Below are 24,823 nucleotides of genomic sequence, written 5' to 3'. Positions count from 1 at the left end.
GGCAAAAAAATAGGACATCTCTCTTTTACAGTTAAACTTGCCCCAAATAGTTAAGATGCTGAAAGCAATGTCAAATCCTATATATAAGCCTGATTTCTCAGAAGAATCTCTGAGATGAATCATAATATATTTGGAGCAGATAGAAACGATAACCATACTCTCTCATCATTTTTAGGACTCTTACTTCTTTAACCACCAAATGATCAGTGAACTTAACCTAATTGGATATGGCCAAGATACAGCAGACCCTGAAGGGTAAATAATTTTATTTTTTGGTATTTCTTTGAATACTGACTACACTTCCCAAAACTCAAGTTCAACTGGAAGTTAATGCTTCCTTGGAACAGAACTACCAAAACTATGAAGATACTAATAGGAAAGAAAAACCTTATTTCTACTTCTATGAGACTTGGAGATCTATTTCCTGAATTCCCATTTATTTCCTGAATTCCCTATATGCTTGCCTTTCTTCAGTCATTTAAGAGATTTGGGAGTGACCTCACTGGTATTTATATATTACACAATAAAATGCAATTCTGATGTGTATCATTCCCACTACATGAGGAAATGTCTACATACGTTGGTATGTTGTATTTACAAAGAAAGTGTGCATGTGTGTGCTGTGGTGGTATATTTGCTCTCATTCTCTCTTTTTTAGGTATTAAAAGCGCACAGGTATTATGAGATTTGTATCAAGACTGACCCTTGTATCTGTGCATTCATTACAGTGAATCAAAAAACCTTTGTGCTATTGAAGTTCTCCTCATTCAGCCTTCTTTTCATATATATATATATATATATATGTAAAACATTCACTTGTGAGTGCTATATACACACATGCACACACACATATGTATATAGCATTCATAAGTGAATAGGAAGTGTTAGGATTGATGAGAAAGTGCTCAGATGTTAAGCAAAGGACAGACTGCCTACTAAGGACGACTGCTGATTTGGGGCATCTTAGTTGAGCATTTGTGACACCTTTGCCTAGCCTGGAGCTTGTCTGATCATCACCTGGGGCTGAGGTGACACAAAAGCTCAAAAATTCTTGGCAGAAATTCAGAGCAGCTTTCTACACTCTAGGAAGCTGACACCTGCAGCAAATGCTGAAATTCACTGAGCAGTAAGTCTGCCTGGAATGGTTTGAAGTCAAGTCAAAGCCAAGGAAAGATGTCTTCCCACATACTGAAATCCTGTCTCTGAAGAGAGGGGCTGTCAACAGAATGTGAGCAAAATGGGATGTTTCCCCACTCATTGTAAACTTTCTGCGCTAATCCATCTGAACTTGCTGGGAAATCTTTGATTTTTATTGAAAATGTTTGAGACTTTTATGGTATCTTTGCTCCAAAGTGCATACCCTCAGAGAACTGTAACTTAGGAGAGTTTTAAATGTGAAAATAAAAAGTGAGAAAGGGAAGAGGAGGCAGGAAAGGATAGCAGAAAGTGTAAGAAGAGGAGAGTAGGGTATTCGGTCATCAGTAAATTCAAACCCCAGTCATTTAATGTTTAATTCCTGGATGTTTAATGTTTAATCCCTACTAAAGCCAGGGATGCTGGAGTCTCCCAAGGTACAGTAATACCATTTCTCTATTGCTCAAGTTTCTTTTGCCAATAAAAGAGTTTTATATAAATGATATGTTAAGAAACAGGACATGAAACTGAGAAGTTTTCAAATAATAAACTGAGTGTTTGAGTTTAAAGCTATGTTCTCTAAGTCAAGAGAAGTGCATATAAAGGAACTGCAGTTGCACATTTCTAATCTGTTAAAAAAGGAGAACTTCAGCTAATCCCAGGGTTCCCAAACATAAGCTGCATCAGCTTCATCTGAGGGCTTATTAAAGCACAGATTGCTGGCCCTACCTCCAGAGTTTCTGAATCAGTAGGTCTGGGGTGGGCCAGGCAATCTGCATTTCTTACAAGTTCCTGGATCTGCTGATATGGCTGGTCCTGAGACCACACTTTGAGAACCACTGAATTAATCAAAGCTCTACGAAGTGTAGGGCTCTATGTCGGGTGCTGGGGGTAATACCAGATGGGTCCTAAAAGAAAGGTGAACCTTGGCCTCAGGGATCTTTGTCTGAGTAACTAGGAGGCTTCATTAGAAATGCCATTACAGAGATACAAATACAATGCTTTGAGAATTCCCAGAGCGGGAAATTACTCCCATCTGTAAAGAAGACATTTGTGGAAAATTCCTGGGGCCTTGGTGTTCATGCTGGGCTACAAGGTATGGGGAGAACTTGGACATTTGGTGAAGTAGGGGGGCAGGCATTTGGGATGGAGAAAACAGTGTCAAAGGAGGAGGTCAGGGTAGGTCAAAGACAGCGAGGTCAAAGGCAGCCTGAATTTGGGTCCAAGTAAATTGTCCAGTCTGGCTGGAATGAAAGGCATATGAAGGAGGGAATGGTCTAAAACAGAACTACTTAGAATTCCCTAAATAAGGCCATTCCTTCCCTTGCCTCCTTGACTTTACACACACCATCTCCTTTTTCAGAAAAGTCTTTTCTTTCTTTTTTTTTTTTTTTTTTTTTTTGCTGTGCGTGGGCCTCTCACTGCTGTGGCCTCTCCCATTGTGGAGCACAGGCTCCAGAGGCGCAGGCTTAGTGGCCATGGCTCACGGGCCCAGCCGCTCCGCTGCATGTGGGATCTTCCCGGACCGGGGCACGAACCCCTGTCCCCTGCATCGGCAGGCGGACTCTCAACGACTCTGCCACCAGGGAAGCCCCAGAAAAGTCTTTTCTGACTGCTCCATGCTTCTACCTTCCTTCATGCTTCCGTACAATTGCTATAGCCCTTGGTACATTGTCTGCTTCCAACCCTGTTTAGCCACCATTCTATGAGCAACTCTTTACGAAAGACTTAATAAATTTACCCTTGCTGCCCAGGTCTTCAGCTCCCGCTTACTCCTCAACCCTCCTTAATTAGGCTTCCAGGCCCCCAATTCCAAGTAAGCTACTTTGGCCAACCTCACCAGTGACTCCCTTGTTGCTAAATCCTATGGACACTTTTGGTTCTTATCTAGCTGAACTGCCCCACACTATTAGCCATTCCTTCCTTGCAGCTTTCTTATTATACTATGTTGAGTTTCTTCTCAGTTTTTTTTGCAAACTGCTCTTCTTTCCCCTCAAACCTTACATTTTGGTATTTCAGGGCTCTTCTCTATGTACTCTCCAGGGGTGGTCTCAACCATTTTTAGGGCTTTGATTACCGCTACACTGCTGACGTTTACATCTGTATTTCCTGTCCTTCTAGCTCGCATGTCTCACCTCAGCATAAGACATGTACATCCATCACAACCACTGAGCATCGCTCTTGGAGTCCCCCCACATCCAGAACTTCAACTGTCCTGTCCTCTACCTCTACTGGTACCGCTCTGTTCTAATTTAGTGATTGACACCATCATTCACTCTGCTTTCCAAGTCTGAACCCAGGTTTCATCCTCGATTCTGCCTTGGCCTTATGTACATCAGCCAGTTGGTCATATCCTCTTCTCCAAGCCCTGGTCTTTAGGTCAGATTGTAAGCATTTCTCACCTGTCTTATTGTACTTGCCTACTAACTGAATCCCTCCAGTGACCTCAGGATAAAGTCTAAACATCTTAACATGAATTAGAGGGGCCTCCCCCAACCTCTCTAGTCTCTCTCTCTCTCTCTTTTTTTAAAATATATACTGCAATTTTATTTCAATCGAACAAATGAAGTTAGCATGTAGGAAATTTAAATGAACAGTATGGTAAAAATAGCAGAGAACCAAAAACTCTAATAAGGAAGTACACCTAAAGCATGAGAATTCAACATTCATTAGTGTTTCATCTTCAGTTTTGATTGACACTTGATGCTTGCAAAATTTTGAAACAAACTTTGAGATCATGATGACTATTCTGAAGAGATTTCAGCACCAGCACTAAGATTTGTACATTCAGTTGGTTTGCAATTGACTTGTTAGCCATTTACATCGTGTATAGTACAGATTTGCCACAGGTCAGATCACAGTATTGAAGGGAAGAAGTACCTTCCTGTAATTAGAAAGGATCCCCTAAACTGCACTCAGCTTAAGACATCCAATGTACAAGAGCATGAAAACCATCATAATATTGTGCCTCCAAGGAACATAGTTTTGATAAGGAAAATAACCTAAGCTTCTGTTTCCCATTTTAATTACTGAAATCTCTAACAATGACAAAACTGTCACATAGGACAGTAAATGTATACAGTAATTCAATTAAACTTCTTGGAAAGAACACATTTAGCAATCTGGGATAATGCAGAATGACAGGAAATAAAACATGATTCAACACTAGTTCTTTTTGTCATTTTACACAGACATCATGTTAATATTAGACCAAGGCACAAAACATTTAGTGCATAAACCAGTTTCTTTTTAAAGATGTAGCATTTTTACTGTAGTCTTTTATCTTACTTTGGACCACTTGTACCCAGTACTCTATCCTACTATAGACTGTTTAACTTAATCAACAAAATCAAAAGTGATTTCTGAGCAGATTTATGGGGGACATAAACATTTGTATCATCAAAGTGTTTGCATAACCAAAAGTACAATAATAAAGATGAAAATCCCACCTATTTCTTTTAGAAAGTAGTACTTCATAAGCTTGCTGCATCTTTAATGTCTTCACTATTGGATGACAATGAATAGTTGATAGAAAAAAAGAACTGTATACTTGAATTATGATAGCTCATCCATCACAGATCTAAAAATGAAGTTTCTACAGAAATAGAACTATTTTAACAAGGGATAAAAATTCCCTCATTCAAACCTCTTTGAAGTGGTAATGGCTGCAAACTTGCAGCACTTAGAAAACTATGCTATCAACAAAGTTCTGTCTTTAAGAACTTAGATTAAGAAATCTAGATAGCAGATGAAAGTGGATTATTTCTTCAAAATTTTAGTAAAACTACTGATAATCAAAAGTTTCAAAGCAAATATGGCACATAACAACTCAAGCATAAATCAAGATGGAGAGCCTGGAGAATTTTGATTCCCTAAAATTTCAAAGAATTCTATCATTGCAACATACAGGATTTCCTCCCTATTTTAATCTTAGAAGTTTCAAAGAAAAGGGAGTGGATAACATACACACACGTGAGTGCCCACACAAACATGCACGCATGCATGCACACACACAGTGGTAAGTAGAGTATCTAGTTCCTTCTTCCCACCACCTAAATCTCACTTTATTTATTAAAAGAAAATTATGCAGGACCCCCCTCACTGTTTTCCCTTTATCTAATGATTTCTGTGACCTTAATTGCTGCCATCATTGTTACTTTTCTAGTATTTCAACATAAGATTCAAAAGCAGCTTTGTAGTCAGGAACGTGTACCTGAACACCTGTATAACTGCAGGGTGCCAAGGTAATAAGAACTGCCAGATTCAGGGATGGAACTTTTGAGTTCCACAGTAAGATGTAATTCATGTGAAGCTCAGAATCATGTTTCAGACCATTGAACTTACTCTAGTTAAAATACAAATAGCTGAAGACATGATGTAAAAGATTAAGTACTTGATGCTGTTAACATACTTACCAATTAAAGTCACAAAATATTCCTCATTATTATTCATGCAGATAACTGAGAACGAAGACAGTGCAGAAATTAACTTTGAATAAAAAATTATTCCTTTTCTTCCTTCCACCTCCCTATATTCTACAAAATGTTTTCCCTGGGACTAGGCCTTGAAAAGGCCACTACATATTAGTTTGACATGCATTACTGTCTGCAATTTTAAAAAGCTAATGTGCTGGTGGTTTTTAAATTTTATAATTTATAATTACATTATAAATATGTCCACATGCATAAATCTAAAAAAGGTTGAAAACCTACAGTGAATCTACAATATATTGTTTTACATTTGACCACTGGTTTGTGTTATGTAGGAGTCACAGATTTGGTAAAGCACTGTAACAATGTAGGAAGGCATCTAAATCTTTAAATTATGGACAAATTTTATGTTTGAATCTACAAAATTGCATGAAGGCTAAACTCGAGAGACTTCCTATCATTCTAAAATTCCTCACTCTGAACAAATCATTTTTAGGACACTTTCTTATAAATATCACCCTTTGAAAGCACATACCTTTCCATTTGTTCCACATTTTATGATCTTAACCTACATAGGGCTGAACTCAATTATTCATGGAATATCAAATATGATAGGAAGACAAACCTGAGAGAAACATTTACAATACAATAGCAGAACTTGCTAAATTCCTCATCACCATTCTCTGAAGAAAACTTCTCAAGCCTTTCTCCTCTTTATTTTAGCAATGGATTGTAGAAAATGTGCGATTTTCTCTTGACAAGAAAATATTTCAATGCACGGTGACCTTGCCTGATGGATTCAGTATTTTCTGTATAACTGATACAGGAACTCCTATACGACTCTCTTCCATCCTGTTGTAAAGGTCAGAAAAAAGCAGCAAACTGGGAGGGAAAGAGCTTATCACCAGGGTAGTAATGTCTGAAGTCTTTCAAAGTATGTTGGTTTTTCCCTCCTGTGTCTCCATTTTCTTCTTACAGCTCACAAAATGTAAGGGTTTTGTTGTTGTTACCACAGTTGTTCTTTGTAGGTATTTTTTTTTCCTTTCTCCAGATTAAAGTCCTATCTCTCCTTAGTTTGATTCTCTATGCACTATTTGACTTGCTCAGTTCCTGTCTGATTGCATCAATGAGCTCTTCTTTTAGCTTAGTTAATTCTTTTCTCATTTCATCTAAAATGTCCTGCTTCAGCCTGTCATAGTCCAGTCCCTCCACCTGGACTCCGTTGGCACTGGGCTGTGACGAGGGCGCAGATTTTGGTCTGTGTAATGAATCGTAGGACCTGTTGTCAAAAACAATCTGATTTTTCCTTGGAGAATCCCATCTGGAAATAACAGGTGACTTGCTGCCATTCATTGTATTTGTTCTTTCCCAAGGTTTTCTTGTCGGTTCAGGTGTACTTGTTGAAGAGGCCTTAGAAGGTACAGGCTCTGAATCTTCATGTTTGTCCTCTTTTTGTTCTGTTTCTATTGTTGATCCCTTTTCAGCAATTCTTCTCCTCCTGGCCAGCAGGGCACTCATTTCTTCCATTAAACCACTACCCGCTAACGGAAGGGATCCATTTCCACGACCCATATCTGTTTTAGAGGAGGCCGAATTCACACCAATGGTATTCCCTCTGCTTGGGAAAGAGGCATCTTCCATCCGTGACACTTTCCTAAGTTTTGCTCCAGCAACCGCAGCTGCAAGTCCAGTTAAAGGGCGATTGTCTTCGGACGTGGATCCCGAAAAAAATCCAGATGCAGGGAGGGGAGCAGCAGGAGGTGGCGGGGGGGAGGAGGGGTACGTGATTAGGAAAAGGTGGTGGAGGAGGCGGAGGGGGCGCCCTGAGGACGGAAGTGGAGGGGGTGGAGGGGGCCCTGAGGGAGGAGGGAGCGCGGCTGATGCCTGGGCAGGACCTGGTGGGTCCTGGTGGGAGTGGAGCAGGGGGTGGAGGTGCAGGTGGCCCCAAGACAATGCCCTGTTGGGCTGGAGATTCCGCGGCTGAGAGGCTGCCTGCGAGCCTGGCTCAGAATCAGAGGAGTCGTCTCCACAGAGGCAGGGGCAGAGGCATTTGCCATTCTTCCCTCTCGCTCGCATGCCAGCTGCTCCCTTTCTAGCTGCTCTTGCCGCTCTCTCTCTGGCCTTTCCCAGTCCAGTCTCTCAAGCCTTTCCCCTTCTAACCTCTCCCTCTCCAATCTCTTCCTTTGCATTCTTTCTCTCTCCAGCCTTTCCCGCTCCAGCGCCTTTTGTCATTGCTGTTCTTGTAGTTGTCTTCTTTGAATTTCCATTTCTTCTTGTGATGGGCCATTCTGAACTTCAGCAGGTAGTTGTGAATTTTGTCTAGGCAGTGTTGGCCTTGTTTTCTGTGAATTCAGCACTTCTAAGGCATGCATCATGGCACTTGCAAAGACATTGGCATCTTCTTTGCTGCCAAAGTTGAGACCATACACCTGTCTAGCATCCCACCATTGGTGGAAGGTCTGTGTACCTTGATTGTACTTCAACCCTTTAGGAATGGCACAATATATCACTACCTGCTGGTCCTGAATCTTCCTGCCCACCACTCTGAATGTGTTGTTGCCTGTATGATATATGTGAACTCTGATGAACCTGGTTGAACCACCAGCTGGCACCCACTTTTTATTGGCATCATCATAAACCATCACAGCAGCTCTTGCCTGACAGATACTCTGTTCACTTATTATTTTAAATGTATCCTGCCACTCCCTTCTGGTCTGTAGAATTTCTGATGAAAAATCAGCTGATAACCTTATGGGAGTTCCCTTGTATGTTATTTGTTGCTTTTCTCTTGCTGCTTTTAATATTTTCTCTTTACCTTAAATTTTTGTCATTGTGATTACAATGTGTCATGGTATATTCCTCTGTGGGTTTATCCTGTATGGAACTCTCCATGCTTCCTGGACTTGGATGATTGTTTCCTTTCCCAGGTTAAGGAAGTTTCCAGCTATTATCTCTTCAAATATGCTCTCAGGCCCTTTCTCTCTCTCTTCTCCTTCTGGGACCTCTATAATGCGAATGTTAGTGCGCTTAATGTTGCTCCAGAGGTCTCTCACACTGTCCTCATTTCTTTTCATTCTTTTTTCTTTTTTCTGCTCCACAGTAGTGATTTCCCCTACTCTGTCTTCCAGCTCACTGATTTCTTCCAGTGTGTTTTTCACTTCAATTATTGTATTGTTCAACTCTGTTTGGTTGTTCTTTATATTTTCTAACTCTTTGTTAAAAAATACTTTTATCTTATCCATTTTTCTCCTGAGTTCTTGAATCACCTTTACAATCGTTACCCTGAACTCTTTCTCGGGTAGATTGCTTATCTCCACATTACTTAGTTCTTCTGGAGTTTTATCTTGTTCCTTCATCTGAAATACATTCCTCTGCCACCTCATTTTGGGTTAATTACATTTCTCAACTTTGGAGAAGTAGCCTTCTGTAGGAGATGTCCTGTGGGTCCTAGCAGTACACTCACCCAAGGGCCAGGGGCCAGCAGTCCCAGGGTAGTGTCTGGCCTGTGTTTGCAGACTACAGTCTACTGGATTGTAGTTTTCTTCCTTCTGATTTCTGCTCCCTGGTGGGTGAGGCTGGTCTAGAAGCTTGTGTAGGCTTCCTGGCAGGAAGGGCTGATGCCTGCCCACTGGTGGGTGGAGCTGGGTCCTGGCCCTCTGGTGGGCAGGCTGTGTGATCAAGAAGTCTTTAGGCAACCTGACTGCTAATGCGTGGGGCTGTGGGGCTGTATTCCCACCCATTAGTTGTTTGGCCTAAGGCCTCTGGCACTGAAGGCTACAGGCTGTTGGGTGGGGCCGGGTCTTGGTGCTAAAGACCCAAGCAAGATGTCTGCCTCAAGGAGAGTTCATGCAGATGAATAATCCCCAATATATCTCCCACCAGCTTTTATGGCCCCAGCATGAGCCACAGCCAACCCCCCCTGCCTCCCCAGGAGACCCTCCAAGACCAGCAGGTAGATCTGGCCCAGGTTCCTCTGAGGTTACTGCTTTTGCCCTTGGTCTCGGTGCATGTGAGATTTTGTGCAATCCCTTTAAGAGTTAAGTCTCTGTTTCCCCCAATCCTGTGGAGCTCCAGCAAATAAGCCCTGCTGGCCTTCAAATCCAAATGCTCTGGGGGGCACCTCTTCCCAATGCCAGACCCCTGGGCTGGGAAGCCTGATGTGGGCCTCAGAACTCTCACTCCTGTGGGAGAGCCTCTGCAAGGTCACCCAAGATGGGGTGGGGGGAGAGGAGGTTAAGGATTTGGTTATATTTCAAGTGCACCCCTCCTACCCTCTCGTTGTGCTTTCTTCTTTATGCCTTTAGATGTAGAAGATCTTCTTCTGTAGGTTCCAGTCTATCGATGGTTGTTCAGATGTTAGTTGTGATTTTGGTGTGTTCATGAGAGGAGGTAAGCTCAAGGTCCTTCCACTCCACCATCTTGAAAGACTCCCTCTAGTCTCTCTCTTAAGCCTCTTTTCTTTTTGAAAATTTATTTATTTTATTTTGGCTGCGTTGGGTCTTCATTGCTGTGCGTGGGCTTTCTCTAGTTGCGGTGAGTGGGGGCTACTCTTTGTTGCAGTGCGTGGGCTTCTCACTGCAGTGGCTTCTCTTGTTGCGGAGCACGGGTTATAGGTGTGTGGACTTCAGTAGTTGTGGCACACAGGCTCAGTAGTTGTGGCTTGGGGGTTTTAGAGCACAGGCTTAGTAATTGTGGCTCATGAGCTTAGTTGCTCCACGGCATGTGGGATCTTCCCGGACCAGGACTCAAAACCGTGTCCCTTGCATTGGCAGGCAGATTCTTAACCACTGTGCCACCAGGGAAGCCCTTAAGCCTCTTTTCTAACCATTTTCCCAAATAATGAAGTGCTTATAGTTCATCAAAATGCCCTGCTCTCTCATCTCCTCAGACACCTTCACACATTTAGAATCTTCTGCCTAGACTGTCTTCTTTCCATCTTTTTCTTTAACTAATTTCAATTTATCCTAAAAAATCTCAGCTCAGATACTTTCCAAAAAGCAATTCTCAATTACGCCTGTCTTCTCCTTCCCCATTTACAACTAAAATCTGACTAGGTGAGAATCCAATATGCCCTTGTAGCAACCTGTTTCTAACTATTAATATGCCCTTATAGCAACCTGTATCTAACTAATAGTTGTGTTTTAAGTGCTATTTTTTTGTCTTTCCAATAGTATGTGTGTGTGTGTGTGTATCTCTGTGTGTGTGTGTATCTGTGTGTATCTGTGTGTGTGTATCTGTGTGTGTGTGTGTTAGTTGTTTCCAGAGTTCACATGTCATAGCCTGAAGTCTCCATCACACTCTCTGCAAGGGGAGGCTTATGTCATTTGAAAAAGCTTCCCAGGTGATTCTCATCCCATTCTGTCCTGTTGAGACAGAAAGCCTCTAGGGGGAGTCATCCCCAGCACCTGACACAGAATCTGGCATATTGTGACTATCACATGTTGGATGATGGTGGGGACAAGGAATGATGAGGTGAGAAGTCTGTTTTTCCTTCAATGAACAATGTGTAGACACATAAAATTTGTGAGTAGTGGCTCAACATAATTAAAGTAATGTATTTAGAAACTGATGTGTGATCAGTGATGAGTGGATTAGATTGGAGGAGAGGGTGAGGGATAGCATATGTCACGCTGAATCCTGGGCAAAATGTTTTAGAGATTGCAAAGGATCTGGGGTAACCAGTAAAACTGCCTAGAGTGGAATTCCCTGGTGGCACAGTGGTTAAGAATCTTCCTGCCAATGCAGGGGACATGGGTTCAAACCCTGGTCTGGGAAGATCCCACATGCCGCAGAGCAACTAAGCCTGTGCACCACAACTACTGAGCCTGTGCTCTAGAGCCCATGAGCCACAACTACTGAGCCTGCATGCTGCAACTACTGAAGCCCGTGAGCCTAGAGCCCATGCTCCGCAACAAGAGAAGCCACCACAATGAGAAGCCCACGCACTGCAATGAAGAGTAGCCCCTGCTCGCCACAACTGGAGAAAGCCCACGTGCAACAACAAAGACGCAACGGAGCCAAAAATAAATAAATTAATTGAAAAACAAAACAAAAAACTGACCAGAGTGACATTCAGGCACCAACTTGAGGCACAGAAAGTCTTTATACGAGGTGCTGGGGAAGGACCTAAAAAGTCATCTTCAGGCTAGCAGGTGGCATAACTGCTCCGTGTTCTTCAGCCAGATGCCAGAGAACTCTTCTGCCTGCCATGGCTATGTTGGTTCTAGTTATGCACCTCCAGACTGGAGTGGATCAGGGGTGTAGAGAATGGGGGAACTGTTCCTAGGCCCAGTTTAGTCTGGAGTAGGACTGTCTGCAGGAGGGGGCCCATTTTAGAACAGCTTCAATTCCTGACTGATCCACTTCAGACAGACTCTAATGCATGGTACCACCAATCGAAGTCTAGGCAAGAGTAAATGTATGGACACACCACACAGCATTCATGAAGTCAGAATTTTGGAAAAAGTGAAACTGTCTTTCAGGCTTAAATTATTTCTGCAGTGTTTTGTTTGATTACAGCCTGCATTTAGAAGATGCTTGTCCTTCACTTTCCCATCTCCTTTTAGCCTTTGTCAGTAACTTTGTGGGCTCTACACAGGTGGTTCCATTTGTAATCCATTTGACACAGCAAGACTCTTATAATTAATGAAGCTCCCTACAGCACTGCCAGTGACCTGGAATGTAGGACAGGAGAGGTGTTGAAGCAGAGGAAAGGACAGAGGGCTGAGAGCCAGGAGACCTGAACGTTGCCGGGAGGCTGCTGGGAGCTGCAGCCGAGCAAGGGAGTTTTCTTCTGTGCACCTCTGTTTCCAGCCTTAAACTGGAAGCACGGAAGCAAAGGTCCCGTCTCAAATAAAGGCATAATCACTAACCATTACAATTCCTGATCTTGGCCACCTCCCTTTATTTGTCACTGAAATCAATTTAAAGCATATTGTTGTTGAGTCAAGTTTTGATTGTGGTGGGAAGGCGGGAAGATAGGATTCAATCTTGAAATGCTAAAATCAACATGGAAGAGTTTCTGAGTTGAGGGACAGGATGGAGTCTGGAGAACAAGGGATTCAGAGCATTTCCAGGGTGGGTTCCCCACCCGCACCCCATACGTGCCTGGCAGGATTTCCACATGATCAGGGTTTGAGTAGGAAAAAGGGGGACCAGGAGCAGTATCTTTTCCCTTTTTCTCTCTGCTTCAAACTCACGTGTAAATGGAATGAAAAGAGAAAGGAAAGAAACAGCCAGAAGGAAAACAGATGGCTCTCTATAATGCTTTTCATCCAGTTAGAATTATATTTTGACAATAAGGTGCTACAGAAAAAAACTGGAACACATTTTCCCACATTTCACCCCACACCATTTTCTGCATAGATTAGACCTGTGTAATAGATCAATCGCCTGAAAAGAATTCCAGGAAGGTCATGGGGCAACCCCTATGCTCTATCTTGGTATACGCAGACAGAGGGATATGGCTGATCTGCTTATTAAAATAGTGCCGCATGCATCTGCTAAAAAATGTTCCCATGGTGACTCCAACAGACCTGCTCTCCTTCCTTCAGGCCTTCTCAGACATCCCCGTGGAGACTCGCATTCCCCTTCCCCACCGCTCCGCTCCCAGTGACGTCATGCTGTGAGTACCCACTAAACATGCCCAGAACAGAGATGTATCTTCACATCCTAAGGGTTCCCATTTCTCCCCCAAATGAAGAAACCTTAATTTCCCACAAGACTTCACCTGAATTTTAAAAATTATTTAAAAATCATACAGCATTACTCCCTCCTGAAGAAGTCCTTCTATCTCTTAGCTTTTTCCTTTTCATGGCCCAAATGGATTTAGGATTCAAGTCCTAGGCATCACTTGTTTCGACTTTTCCCTTTTCACTTGTGTTTTTACTCATAGTATCAATCATTCATTACTATTATTATATTTTTAAAATGTATTTAAAATTCTAATTATTTTTTCCGTTTATAAAAGTAATACAAAGTTATAAAAATATTTCTACTATAATTTTGGATTTTTCTGGCCACACCACTGGACATGTGGGATCTTAGATCCCTGACCAGGGATCGAACCCATACCCCCTGCAGTGGAAGCGCAGAGTCTTAACCACAGGACTGCCAGGGAAGTCCCAGTATTTCTATTATACTTTTTATGATTATAAAAATGTCCTAAGTAAAGAAAATAAAATTTCTATTTTTCCAATAATGCCTGATTCAAAAACTGTTGGATGAACTTTCACTAAATATAGAGGGAATGTTTCAGATATTTAATTTAAAATATAAGCTATGGCATCCATGAAACTCAGCCTGGGGGGCCCTGGGTTGTCATCCTCCTAAGCAACTGGATGTGAAGTAAAAGAACAACCACGTCCTGTTGGTCGGGGGGACTTGCCCTACATAATAAGAAGGTGAGGATAGCTTCAAACATGAACCACAAATCCAAAGTCTCAGGGATCAATATTCTGGAGAGCTGGCTCAGGATCAACCTTTCATGGATGCTACACACAGTCTGCTTCAGAGTGAAGTGTAGCAGGTATTGTTCAATTTGATGATGATTTGAAGTTTTCCTGAACTAGGTTGGTGGGCCAGCTGGTAAATATCAATAATAACAACAATAATAATAATAATGCATCTGTTGAGCACTTGCTCTCTGTAAGGTTGGTAGTGGGCATTGACATGCGTTTAATCATTTAATCCTTACAACAACCCTCTGAAGTAGGTGGTCTAATTTCTTTTTCAGGGATAAGGAAATGTACATTTCCAGAAGTTAAACTACTTGTTCCAGGAAATTGGCAGAGCAAGCATCGGAACCCTTAGCCTTGCTTTAACCTAGCCTTAACCATGCTTATTTCTAGCAGCAAACTTGCAGGCTGTGTCCAGAGGGCTCTCATCACTACAACACTCTGTAGTAAAACGCTATTTTCTTAAAACTCTACAAGGCCTCCCAAACACTGTACCCACGGCTCAAGCCAGGAAACCTCGGTCAGCAGGCCCTTCGGGGGTGCTTGCATTTACCTGATGCACCACATTGCCGGTCTCTTCTTTTCTTTTCTTTTTTTTTTTTACTTTTCTTATTATTAAATTTAATTTTATTTTTAATTGAATTTTATTTCTTTTATACAGCAGGTTCTTACTAGTTATCCACTTTATACCTATTACTGTATATATGTCAATCGCCCACCTTATTTTCTGTTACCTGCCTCCGTCCCTTGCAGCTCAGGTCACGCTACACTGTCTGGTGTTCTCGCCTCCACCTCTCCACCTTCTGCCACGCTGCTCCTTGAGCCAAGAGTAGCTCCCGCTCTGCTGCCAAATCTTCTCTCTCCTCACCCAGAGGCAAGCAGCACCCTGCCCTCCCTCCCACCTGGGCTTTGCTCGGTGGAAACGAGGTGTATCTTTCTTACTTCTAAAAACCCTTTCTCCACCCTCTATGGACCACACTCTGAAGCTGATGCTTCCCTTAAGGCTGCTCTGGCCATATGTGCTTAGTGAAAGTGATTATTATTAGTCCTTTGTACATATCTTCAGACTCTGGGGCTGCAAAGTTGGGTGCACGTTGAACAAAAATTTAATGTTTATGCTGGGTGTTACTCTACTATGTTCCGAGCATTTCTCTAGGTACTGAAGATAAAACAGTTAAACGCATACAGAGGCCCTTCCCTCACAGAACTTACATTCTAGTGAATATCCCCTTTCCCTTTCTGTGTTTCTGCTTTCTTTTCTGGTGTATACTCCCATAGGATAGTTCCGGAGACAGGCTACCTGGGATCACATCCCAGCCTTTCTACTTACAGTCTGTGTGACCTTGGCCAAGTTAGTTAACCTCTCTGTGCCTCAGTTTCCTGTAAATTGGGAAACATGAATAGCATTTCCCTCAAAGCTGTTATTAGAATTAAATAAGTTAATGTAGTTAATACATCTAAGGTATTTAGGATAGTGGCTGTGATAGTGTAATTTGTATATATTTGGTCTCTGACCTCATTCTTGGCACAGAGCTACCAAAACTCTGGGAACCTCCTTAGAGAGCAACAAAGATGTCTTTTGTTATGTTAATGATGTGACTTTTGGAAAACACCTGAGGATGGGGGCTGGTTGCTAGGAGAACCAACTACGCGATTGGAGGGTTAGCAATTTCAATCCCACCCCCTGACTTCCAGGGAGGGGAGAGGGGCTGGAGGTTGAATCAGTTGCCAATGGCCAGTGATTTAATCAGTCATGCCGATGTAAGAAGTCACTATAAAAACTCAAAAGGACAGGGTTTGGAGAGCTTCTGAGACTGGGGAGAGTGGTGCTCCTGGAGAGGGCATGGAATTTCTGTGCCCTTTCCCCATACCTTGCCCTATGCATCTCTTCTCTCTGGCTGTTCCTGAGTTGTATCCTGTAATAATAAGCCGGTGATCTGGTAAGTAAAATGTTTCTCTGAGTTCCTGTGAGCTGCTCTAGTGAACTAACTGAACCTAAGAAGGAGTTCATTGGACCCTCGATCTATACCTGGATGTCAGAAGCTCAGGTGACAACCTGGACTTGGGATTGGTGTCTAAAGTTGGGGGTGAGGGCGGTCAGTCTTTTAGGACTACTGAACCCTTAACTCATGGAATCCGACGCTGTCCCCAGTTAGTGTCAGAATTCAGTTGAACTGCAGGACACCCAGCTGGTGTCCGATAATTGCTTGGTGGTTTGGAAAAAACCCCATACATTGGAATTGGATGCAAAATCACAGTAGCAGTATATGTTAAGTATTACTATTACTTTGTTTAGATAACAACACAACACGTAGATGGCAGGGATCTTCCTTTGGAAGTGTTCTTAAGTCTCTTCCATTTGGCTATAAACTTCTTAAAGACAAGGGCCAAATCTTCAGTCCTTTTGTGTTTGCCACACATGGTGTAGTGCTTTTCACAACGTATACAATGAATAAATGCTCTTGACTGATAGGGCCAGTGGAGGAGGTGTCTGTTGTGTTATCAGAGTGTTTCTCAGCTCCCCCTCAGAGCAAAACTGCATTCACCTGATAAACTATTCTCATTCTCTTGTCTTCTCGAGGAAAGACAGCTGTAGGCTCAATGCCTTCTATTGCTTGTTTAAAAAGAAAACAACCTGCTTTAATTTCTGAAGAAACAAGACCCAAGGTTATCATGTTAAAAAAAACCTCTGCCTCAAAGAGAAATGACAAGACTCACCTTGATTTTTCAATGGTAAAGGCATAGTTTCCCTGAGTTTGCTTAAAAGGTTTTTCATTTCTCGCATGTCTCTGTAAAATTGATAAAAAGAAAAAATATCAGCTGTAAATTTTTGAAATGTAATCTCAAACCGTCTGTTCTGTGTGACAACTGAAGGACAAAGTCTGTGCCTAATTGTACCAGCTCGAGCTTCCAGTAGGCAAATATTGCATTTATTTTGCTTTTATAAGAAAAAAGAAAATCTGAGTTGGGTTGGCTCTGGAAGGAATAAGAACTACTCTGACAAACGTTTCCACAGGGCATTCTGCTATAGGAGCCCTCATATCTGCCTTCAGTTGGACCTGGCTGAGATCAGAGAAGAGCCTCTGGTAATGAGGACAGTACTTCACGTTTCCAAGGGCAGGTGAAGGGCACACAACTCGAACAACAGGGGAACCCTGGGCAAAGCTGAGGCTGGGTGATGATGTTCTCATCTGGTCCAAGGGCTGTCCTGCCTGTGTGGTTTCACTCCCTGTTGTCTCTCATTATCGTGATTGGAATTCAGAGTAACACAGGTGTTAAGCATTCACAAGGCTCAACACATTAAATTGACTTGGAATGTTTTTAATGTGCAGCCCAGTCTGAGACCCACAGATTTCTTAGGGCAAAGTGATAGGGAGAAGCAAGGAAGCCCCCTCCCAGACCAGGTCTATGGTGCCTACTTCTCCCAGTCACTCCCACCTCCTTTGACCAGAATCTGAACTTTTAGGCTGAACTGAAATACCTCCAACGCTGAGGGCTAGACTCTCCTATTATTATTATCAGCCATAGCTTGCTCTCTGACAAGCTTACAAGGCTTGGATAGAGATTCTGTGCAAGGTTTCTGAAAAGGAAAATGGCTTTGCTGAAGGATTACACACTGACCATGGCACTCTGGCAGATATTTCTTCCTGGGAATAGAGCAAAGCACTTTCTACTTTATAAATTAAGAGAAATCACTCATCATTTATCTATAGCTCTATCAAACTGTGCCAAACAACTTTATTGTTTGAATTGTTGGATTTCCAAGCTTAGACAAAATCCCAGTTTTATTAATAGCACGTAATTACCACATGCTTCAATTTTCTATAAACACAGAAATTTGGTAATTAGCTTTAGAATTATATTACAATCTGAAAGTAGAACTACAATGGCTCTAAATGGCACTGTGTGATACATTTCTAAAAATAAAAAAATAGTGTTCATTATCTTGTCAACGACTCAACCCCACACACAGAGTCCTCGATGGAACTGCCTAGTATTCATTCAGCTGCTTCGTGCTGGCTCTGGGGACATCAGTAGCAAAGGACAAGATATCAGTGTGAAGGCCAATAACCAAGGGGCTTGTCCCTCTGCCTCACAGAATGGAATTTTTAGCATCTAGATGCGTTTATGATTATATTATTGCTATTGCTTCCTTTTCCCGAATGAAATAGAATCACTGTAGAATCTCTTCTTCCCAAGAAAGAAACTCCCTCTCTAGCCGTGAGCTACTGCTTGTTAAGACAAATGCATTAACTCACTTTGACCACTAAGGGGCCATCATCTACATCCTGGGAGAGTAAGAGAAGACAGCCCTTTGGAAAGCTGTCTGTGAACTGGACAGAACACTCAGCCCCTGACTGGCAACTGAATAGGCCATTCCATGCACCCGAAATCCGAGAATCTACTGGAGGCATCTTTGCACAATTTTGAATTCTTCTCCCTTAAACAAATGGAAATTTTGGGACCCAGCCTGGTGGGTGAGCTGTGATGGGTATATAGATCCACCTTCCTCCCTTCCCAAGGAAGCACTCCATTTTCATCTCCATGGAGATGCAAGGCTGACAGAGTGGGAAAAGCAGAGGCCTGGGAGCCCACATCTCCTGGAGGTTCTGCTGTCATTCCGCAGATGGATTTGGACCCCTTACCGTCTCTCGGCTCAGTTTACTGAGAGCTCTGTTTCTGAATCTGAAAGAGAAAATCTCGACTCTCTCTAGTCCCTGAGTGTTAACTAGAGGAGGACTGGCAGTCTATTTAGGGTAACTTCCCACTTACCTTTCAGAGTTCTCAATGTCTGTGGAAACCTGCCAGGAATGTTGCTGAATATCTACAGGGGAAGATGAGGAGTCCTCTAGAGCAGGTGTTTCAGCACACTCCTCAATTTTGCAATCCAAACTCTTGGTTCCCCCTCCAGGCTCCTTTCCTAAGGGGGTTGGTGTTGGTAAAGAGAAGGGCATAAGAAATCATAAATGCAAATTCTATACCCAAGATATCACTGCAAATGTTGGCTATGCTTTGAATCAAATGCTCCATTAACCCTAGAAACTTCCTTGAATACTAAAATAATGTGTGTGTATGTGTATAGCATATTTTCACCAACATTCTGGGAAATGTATCTGAGGTCAATGCAACCTGAAGATCAAGATTAAAGTAAGGGCCCTGCCTTTGATGGAGTATTGGTGCTTTGTAACCCATTCTTCTTGAGTTAGATTGGATTAGCTAGGGAGAGGAGATTCAGCTTGTGAAACTGTGCTGCTTTTTCGGTCCTCAGATGCAGGGGCAGGTAAAAGGGCCAGGAGCAGGTGACACCCAGCAGGAGGGATGGCAGCTCCTGCTGTTCTCTCTGATTCTGACACTAGCCCTCTGGGCCTGTGAGAAGCAGCAGAGATGATGGACCTGCCTTCCATTTCCTTGGCTCTCCAACCTCCTTCAGTGTATCATTCTATGAGGAAAGAGCCCAGTCTCAAGATCCAGCCTCACTCTTCTGAGACCACAAAGTGCAATCAACTAAAGCACCATGTACTGGGTAGCCGTCCACAGTAGTGAACTGCCAATGCACTAAGACTTGTATTTACCAGGACTGATCTCAAGGGAATAAATCAATACTTTCTGGAAACAAATCTCCGAATTGGTTAGGCCATAAATTCATATGAAATTAAATGGGAGTTATAGTCTGTGGACCCGATATCCTCTGTTAATGTCTTTTATTCTGCCTTGAACTTCTGGGTATCTGCAAGGGTGTATCTTGCTATCATGGGAATGGCATACGAGGCCCAAGAACTGGGTTTTAATTTTTTATTTGTGTGTGTGTGTGTTTTTTTCTGCTGCACTGCATGGCTTGCGAGATCTCAGTTCCCTGACCAGAGATTGAACCTGGGGCCCCAGCAGTGAGAGTGCTGAGCTCTAACCACTGGACTGCCAGGGAATTCTCAAGAACTGGGTTTTATTTATTTATTTATTTATTTATATTTTTAATATATCTTTATTGTAGTATAATTGCTTTACAATGTTGCGTTAGTTTCTGCTGTACAACAAAGTGAATCAGCTATATGTATACATATATCCCCATATCCCCTCTCTCTTGAGCCTCCCTCCCACCCTCCCTATCTCACCCTTCTAGGTCATCGCAAAGTATGAACTGATTTCCTTGTGCTATGCAACAGCTTCCCACTAGCCATTTTACATTTGGTAGTGTATATATGTCAATGCTACTCTCTTACTTCATCCCAGCTTCCCCTCCCCACTCTGTGTCCTCATGTTTGTTTTCTACATCTGCATCTTTATTCCTGCCCTTCCACTAGGTTCATCAGTACTGTTGTTTTCGATTCCATATATGTGCATTAGCATATGGTATTTGTTTTTCTCTTTCTGACTTCACTCTGTATGACAGACTCTAGGTCCATCCCCCTCATTACAAATAACTCAGTTTCGAAGAACTGGGTTTTAAACCTGGCTTTTTCAGTTGTTCATTAACTCACTCATTCATTCACTCACAATATTTCCTGAGTGTCAGCTAACTATCGGGTACTGGGCTTGGTACTAGAGAGACAGAGGTGAAAGAAGGGATAGTCTTTGTCTCATGGAGCTTAGACAATTGAGAGATAGACAATTAAAAAAATATACAAATAATTACAAAGCTGTTGTATAACATTATGTAGTCTGGTATAAATGGCAGCTATATTGTTGCCTTCACTCTTTCAACCAGTTTTATTTGTATTATGTAGCTACATCTCCAGACTGGTTGTTAAGAAATCGTTACAGCCCGTATCATTGAACATTCATGAGATGGCAGCTCCACCTGGTTACCTCGTAGCTCAATTTCCCTAATCATGATATGATTGTTTTTGCATGTTTAAAAAAATAAAAAAATAAAACAAAAACACTTATGAAAAGGAAGGCTGTTTATGATAAAATCTAGTGGGAAGCTTTTCCCTTGGATTCCTGATCTGAAGGCGACTAGCAAAAATCTCATCACTGTCATTTCTAACCCATGTAGTAGCAACACAAGGAGAAAGAGACAAGCAATTAACTGGTAATTAACTATACAGCATTCATCAGCCTATAGTAGAAATGGACCTCTGAATATTCAGCCAAAGCACAAACACAAGTTTACTGATGAAAACGTTTGATCCTTTTGTGTATACTTTATGCACATTGATCCTGGGTGATGGAACTGTTTTTCCAATTTTATGGTATTGCTGTTGGGTAGAAATTAATTAAGTACATAGCATATTACCATTAAGTACATAGCATATTACCATTTCCCAGTTAGAGGGCATTGACCTCTTAAAAGCACTTGCATTGAATCTCCTGGTAGAGTGCACACATGCAGTCCATTTGGCACCTACCTCTGAGCAGTCAGCCTTGGGATGTGAGCCTGAGCAAGAGCAGCTAGGACTTGAGAGAGGGACAAAAGGGTGGGTGTCCCCCAAAACAGCCCTCTGCTTTTCAAAGCTCTAAAGGAGAGGGCCACCTGAAAGCACACATGGCTCCTATTCTGCTCTTTTGGGTTTGAAATGCCATGCAGAATGGAGTATGGTTTGGAAAGCAAATGGTGGATGAAGATTCACACAAAGAAATTCTCTGCTTTATGGGCTCTGCTTGGCGTGGGGCCACTGTAGCCCCTACCCTGTGGTCAGGACTGTAGCACCCAAAACTTTCATTCATGGGAACAAGGAGGACTCAAGGTAGCGTGATGTTCCTTCTTGGAGTCCTCTGTCTCCTTCATCTGTACGCCTCTTGTACACGAACACATATGTAAAGTCCAATCCACAACCACTTTGTATACACTTACTGCCTGTACTAATTCTACTTGCATAAGACAAAAACATTCTAAAAAAAAAGTAACATAATTATTCATGTATTCCTGAAACATGCCTATGAGCTTGCAATGCCAAGTACACCCTCCTTTCCCTCATTTTCAGAGACTAGATATAACTCTGCTAATGCAGATGCACAAGAATGAAAAACTTGGATGCTGGACTTGCAGTTTGGTGCTTTCTGTCAGCTTACAAAATCTCTGCAGAATTTTGATTATATTATAGCTTCTCTGGCTGGCACATCTTGAAAGACAGGAGATTGATAGGAATTGTAGGGGTTTTCAATTCCAGAACATATTTGGGGAGATCATAATTGCTCTCATTTACTGATAGCACTGACTTTACGCTGGGCATCCTTTCCCACTACAGTCCCTGTTTATTGCCTTCATGGAACACTTATCCCTAATAGAAAATTATCTTATGTATTTGCTAACTGGTTTATTATTTGCTCACCCCACCCCCACTCTCATCTCCCATCTCCTAAACGGGATATGTAAAGTCTGTAAGGCCAGGAACCTTATCTTTTTTCTTCAGTTCTGTAAGTCCAGTACCGAGGATGAAGGCTTACACATCAGATGATTTCAACAGATATACAACATCAAAAAAAGTAATTATACTATATATGTTATACAGCTTTCTTTGCCACGTTACTATGGTTAGAGATACTTTCATGTTAATGCATTCTGATTTATTTTATGCTTTGAAATGGATGCACAGTATCCCCTAGTAAGGAATTTACACTGTAATTCTTCCCTTTCTCCAGAGTGCCAGTATTTGTATGGGACAGATCCTTTAAAGCAGAAAACTTGGACAAAGTATATGTATTCACATTTTTTACCTTAATATATATTGCCAAATTGGCCTCTGAAAAGGCTATGCTAATTTACATTTTCCTTCTATCAACTGCAAACGAGAGAATCTATTTCCCTACACCTTTACCAGAACTTCATATTATCAATATGTACTTTTTGTTTATTTGATGAGGGAAAACAGAATCTCTTATTGAAGTTTATTTTCACCTCTTTTATTACTACTGAGATTAAATTTATTTTTCATAAGTGAATTGGCTGCCTGTATTGCTTCTTTTCATTTTCTATTCATATCATTTGCCCATTTAAAAAATAGGGCAGTCTTCAGGACCAGATGGCTTCACAGGCGAATTCTATCAAACATTTAGAGAAGAGCTAACACCTATCGTTCTCGAACTCTTCCAAAATACAGCAGAGGGAGGAACACGCCCAAACTCATTCTACGAGGCCACCATCACCCTGATACCAAAACCAGACAAAGATGTCACAAAGAAAGAAAACTACAGACCAATATCGCTGATGAACATAGATGCAAAAATCCTCAACAAAACACTAGCAAACAGAATCCAACAGCACATTAAAAGGATCATACACCATGATCAAGTGGGGTTTACTCCAGGAATGCAAGGTTTCTTCAATATACACAAATCAATCAATGTGATACACAATATTAAAAAACTGAAGAATAAAAACCATATGATCGGGGCTTCCCTGATGGCGCAGTGGTTGGGAGTCCGCCTGCCGATGCAGGGGACATGGGTTCGTGCCCCGGTCCGGGAGGATCCCGCATGCTGTGGAGTGGCTGGGCCCGTGAGCCATGGCCACTAAGCCTGTGCATCTGGAGGCTGTGCTCCACAACGGGAGAGGCCACAACAGTGAGAGGCCCACGTACCGCAAAAAACAAACAAACAAACAAAAAAAACAAAAACCATATGATCATCTCAATAGATGCAGAAAAACCTTTTGACAAAATTCAACACCAATTTATGATAAAAAATCCTGAAGAAAGTAGGCATAGAGGGAACTTTCCTCAACATAATAACGGCCACATATGACAAACCCACAGCCAACATCGTCCTCAATGGTGAAAAACTGAAAGCATTTCCACTAAGATCAGGAACAAGACAAGGTTGTCCATTCTCACCACTATTATTCAACATAGTTTTGGAAGTTTTAGCCACACCAATCAGTGAAGAAAAAGAAATAAAAGGAATCCAAGTCAGGAAAGAAGAAGTAAAGCTGTCACTGTTTGCAGATGACATGATACTATACATAAAGAATCCTAAAGATGCTACCAGAAAACTACTAGAGCTAATCAATGAATTTGGTAAAGTAGCAGGATACAAAATGGATGCACAGAAATCTGTTGGATTCCTATACAATAATGATGAAAAATCTGAAAGTGAAATTAAGAAAACACTCCCATTTACCACTGCAACAAAAAGAATAAAATACCTAGGAATAAACCTACCTGAGGAGACAATAGACCTATATGCAGAAAACTATAAGACACTGTAGAAAGGAATTATAGATGATACAGACAGGTGGGGAAATATACCATGTTCTTGGATTGGAAGAATCAACATTGTGAAAATGACTCTACTGCCCAAAGCAATCTACAGATTCAATGCAGTCCCTACAGATTCAATGCAATGCCTAGCAAAATACCACTGGCATTTTTCACAGAACTAGAACAAAAAATTTCACAATTTGTATGGAAATGCAGAACACCCTGAATAGACAAAGCAATCTTTTTTTTTTTTGGTGGTATGTGGGCCTCTCACTCTTCTGGCCTCTCCCATTGCAGAGCACAGGCTCCAGACGTGCAGGCTCAGTGGCCATGGCTCATGGGCCTAGCCGCTCCGCGGCATGTGGGATCTTCCCAGACCGGAGCATGAACCCATGTCCCCTGCATCGGCAGGTGGACTCCCAACCACTGTGCCATCAGGGAAGCCCCAAAGCAATCTTGAGAAGGAAAAACAGAGCTGGAGGAATCAGGCTCCCTGACTTCAGAGCATACTACAAAGCTACAGTAATCAAGACAGTATGGTACTGGCACAAAAACAGAAAGATAGATCAATGGAACAGGATAGAAAGCCCAGAGATAAACCCATGCACATATGGTCAACTTATCTTTGATAAAGGAGGCAAGAATATACAGTGGAGAAAAGACAGCC

General features: G+C 42.0%; 1 protein-coding gene and 1 pseudogene across 3 annotated transcripts in view; both read right to left on the bottom strand.

Moving 5' to 3' along the window:
• Nucleotides 1-24,823, bottom strand: part of RGS7BP (regulator of G protein signaling 7 binding protein) — a gene marked incomplete at both ends in the record, with an annotated part of 117,416 nt that overhangs the window by 2,240 nt on the left and 90,353 nt on the right. Inside the window, 2 exons of one of the 2 annotated variants that reach the window (XM_081233935.1) lie at nucleotides 16,739-16,809; nucleotides 18,794-18,941. In XM_081233935.1, coding sequence (XP_081090061.1) covers nucleotides 16,739-16,809; nucleotides 18,794-18,941 — 219 coding nt within the window. Of the gene's footprint in view, nucleotides 1-16,734; nucleotides 16,810-18,793; nucleotides 18,942-24,823 lie in introns of those variants that run through there. The other variant, XM_081233936.1, reaches the window with a different exon arrangement.
• LOC308615629 (protein enabled homolog) lies at nucleotides 6,529-8,947 on the bottom strand (annotated as a pseudogene). Its single transcript has 2 exons — nucleotides 8,846-8,947; nucleotides 6,529-8,278 (listed from the first exon to the last, which is right to left on the bottom strand). The product of its transcript is annotated as a protein enabled homolog (transcript).

The sequence above is a fragment of the Mesoplodon bidens genome (genome assembly GCF_964165515.1).
Source record: "Mesoplodon bidens genome assembly, chromosome: 4".
Classification (NCBI taxonomy): domain Eukaryota; kingdom Metazoa; phylum Chordata; class Mammalia; order Artiodactyla; family Ziphiidae; genus Mesoplodon; species Mesoplodon bidens.
Note: the sequence above shows the minus strand (reverse complement) of the source record. Positions and strands in the feature narration are given on the sequence as shown.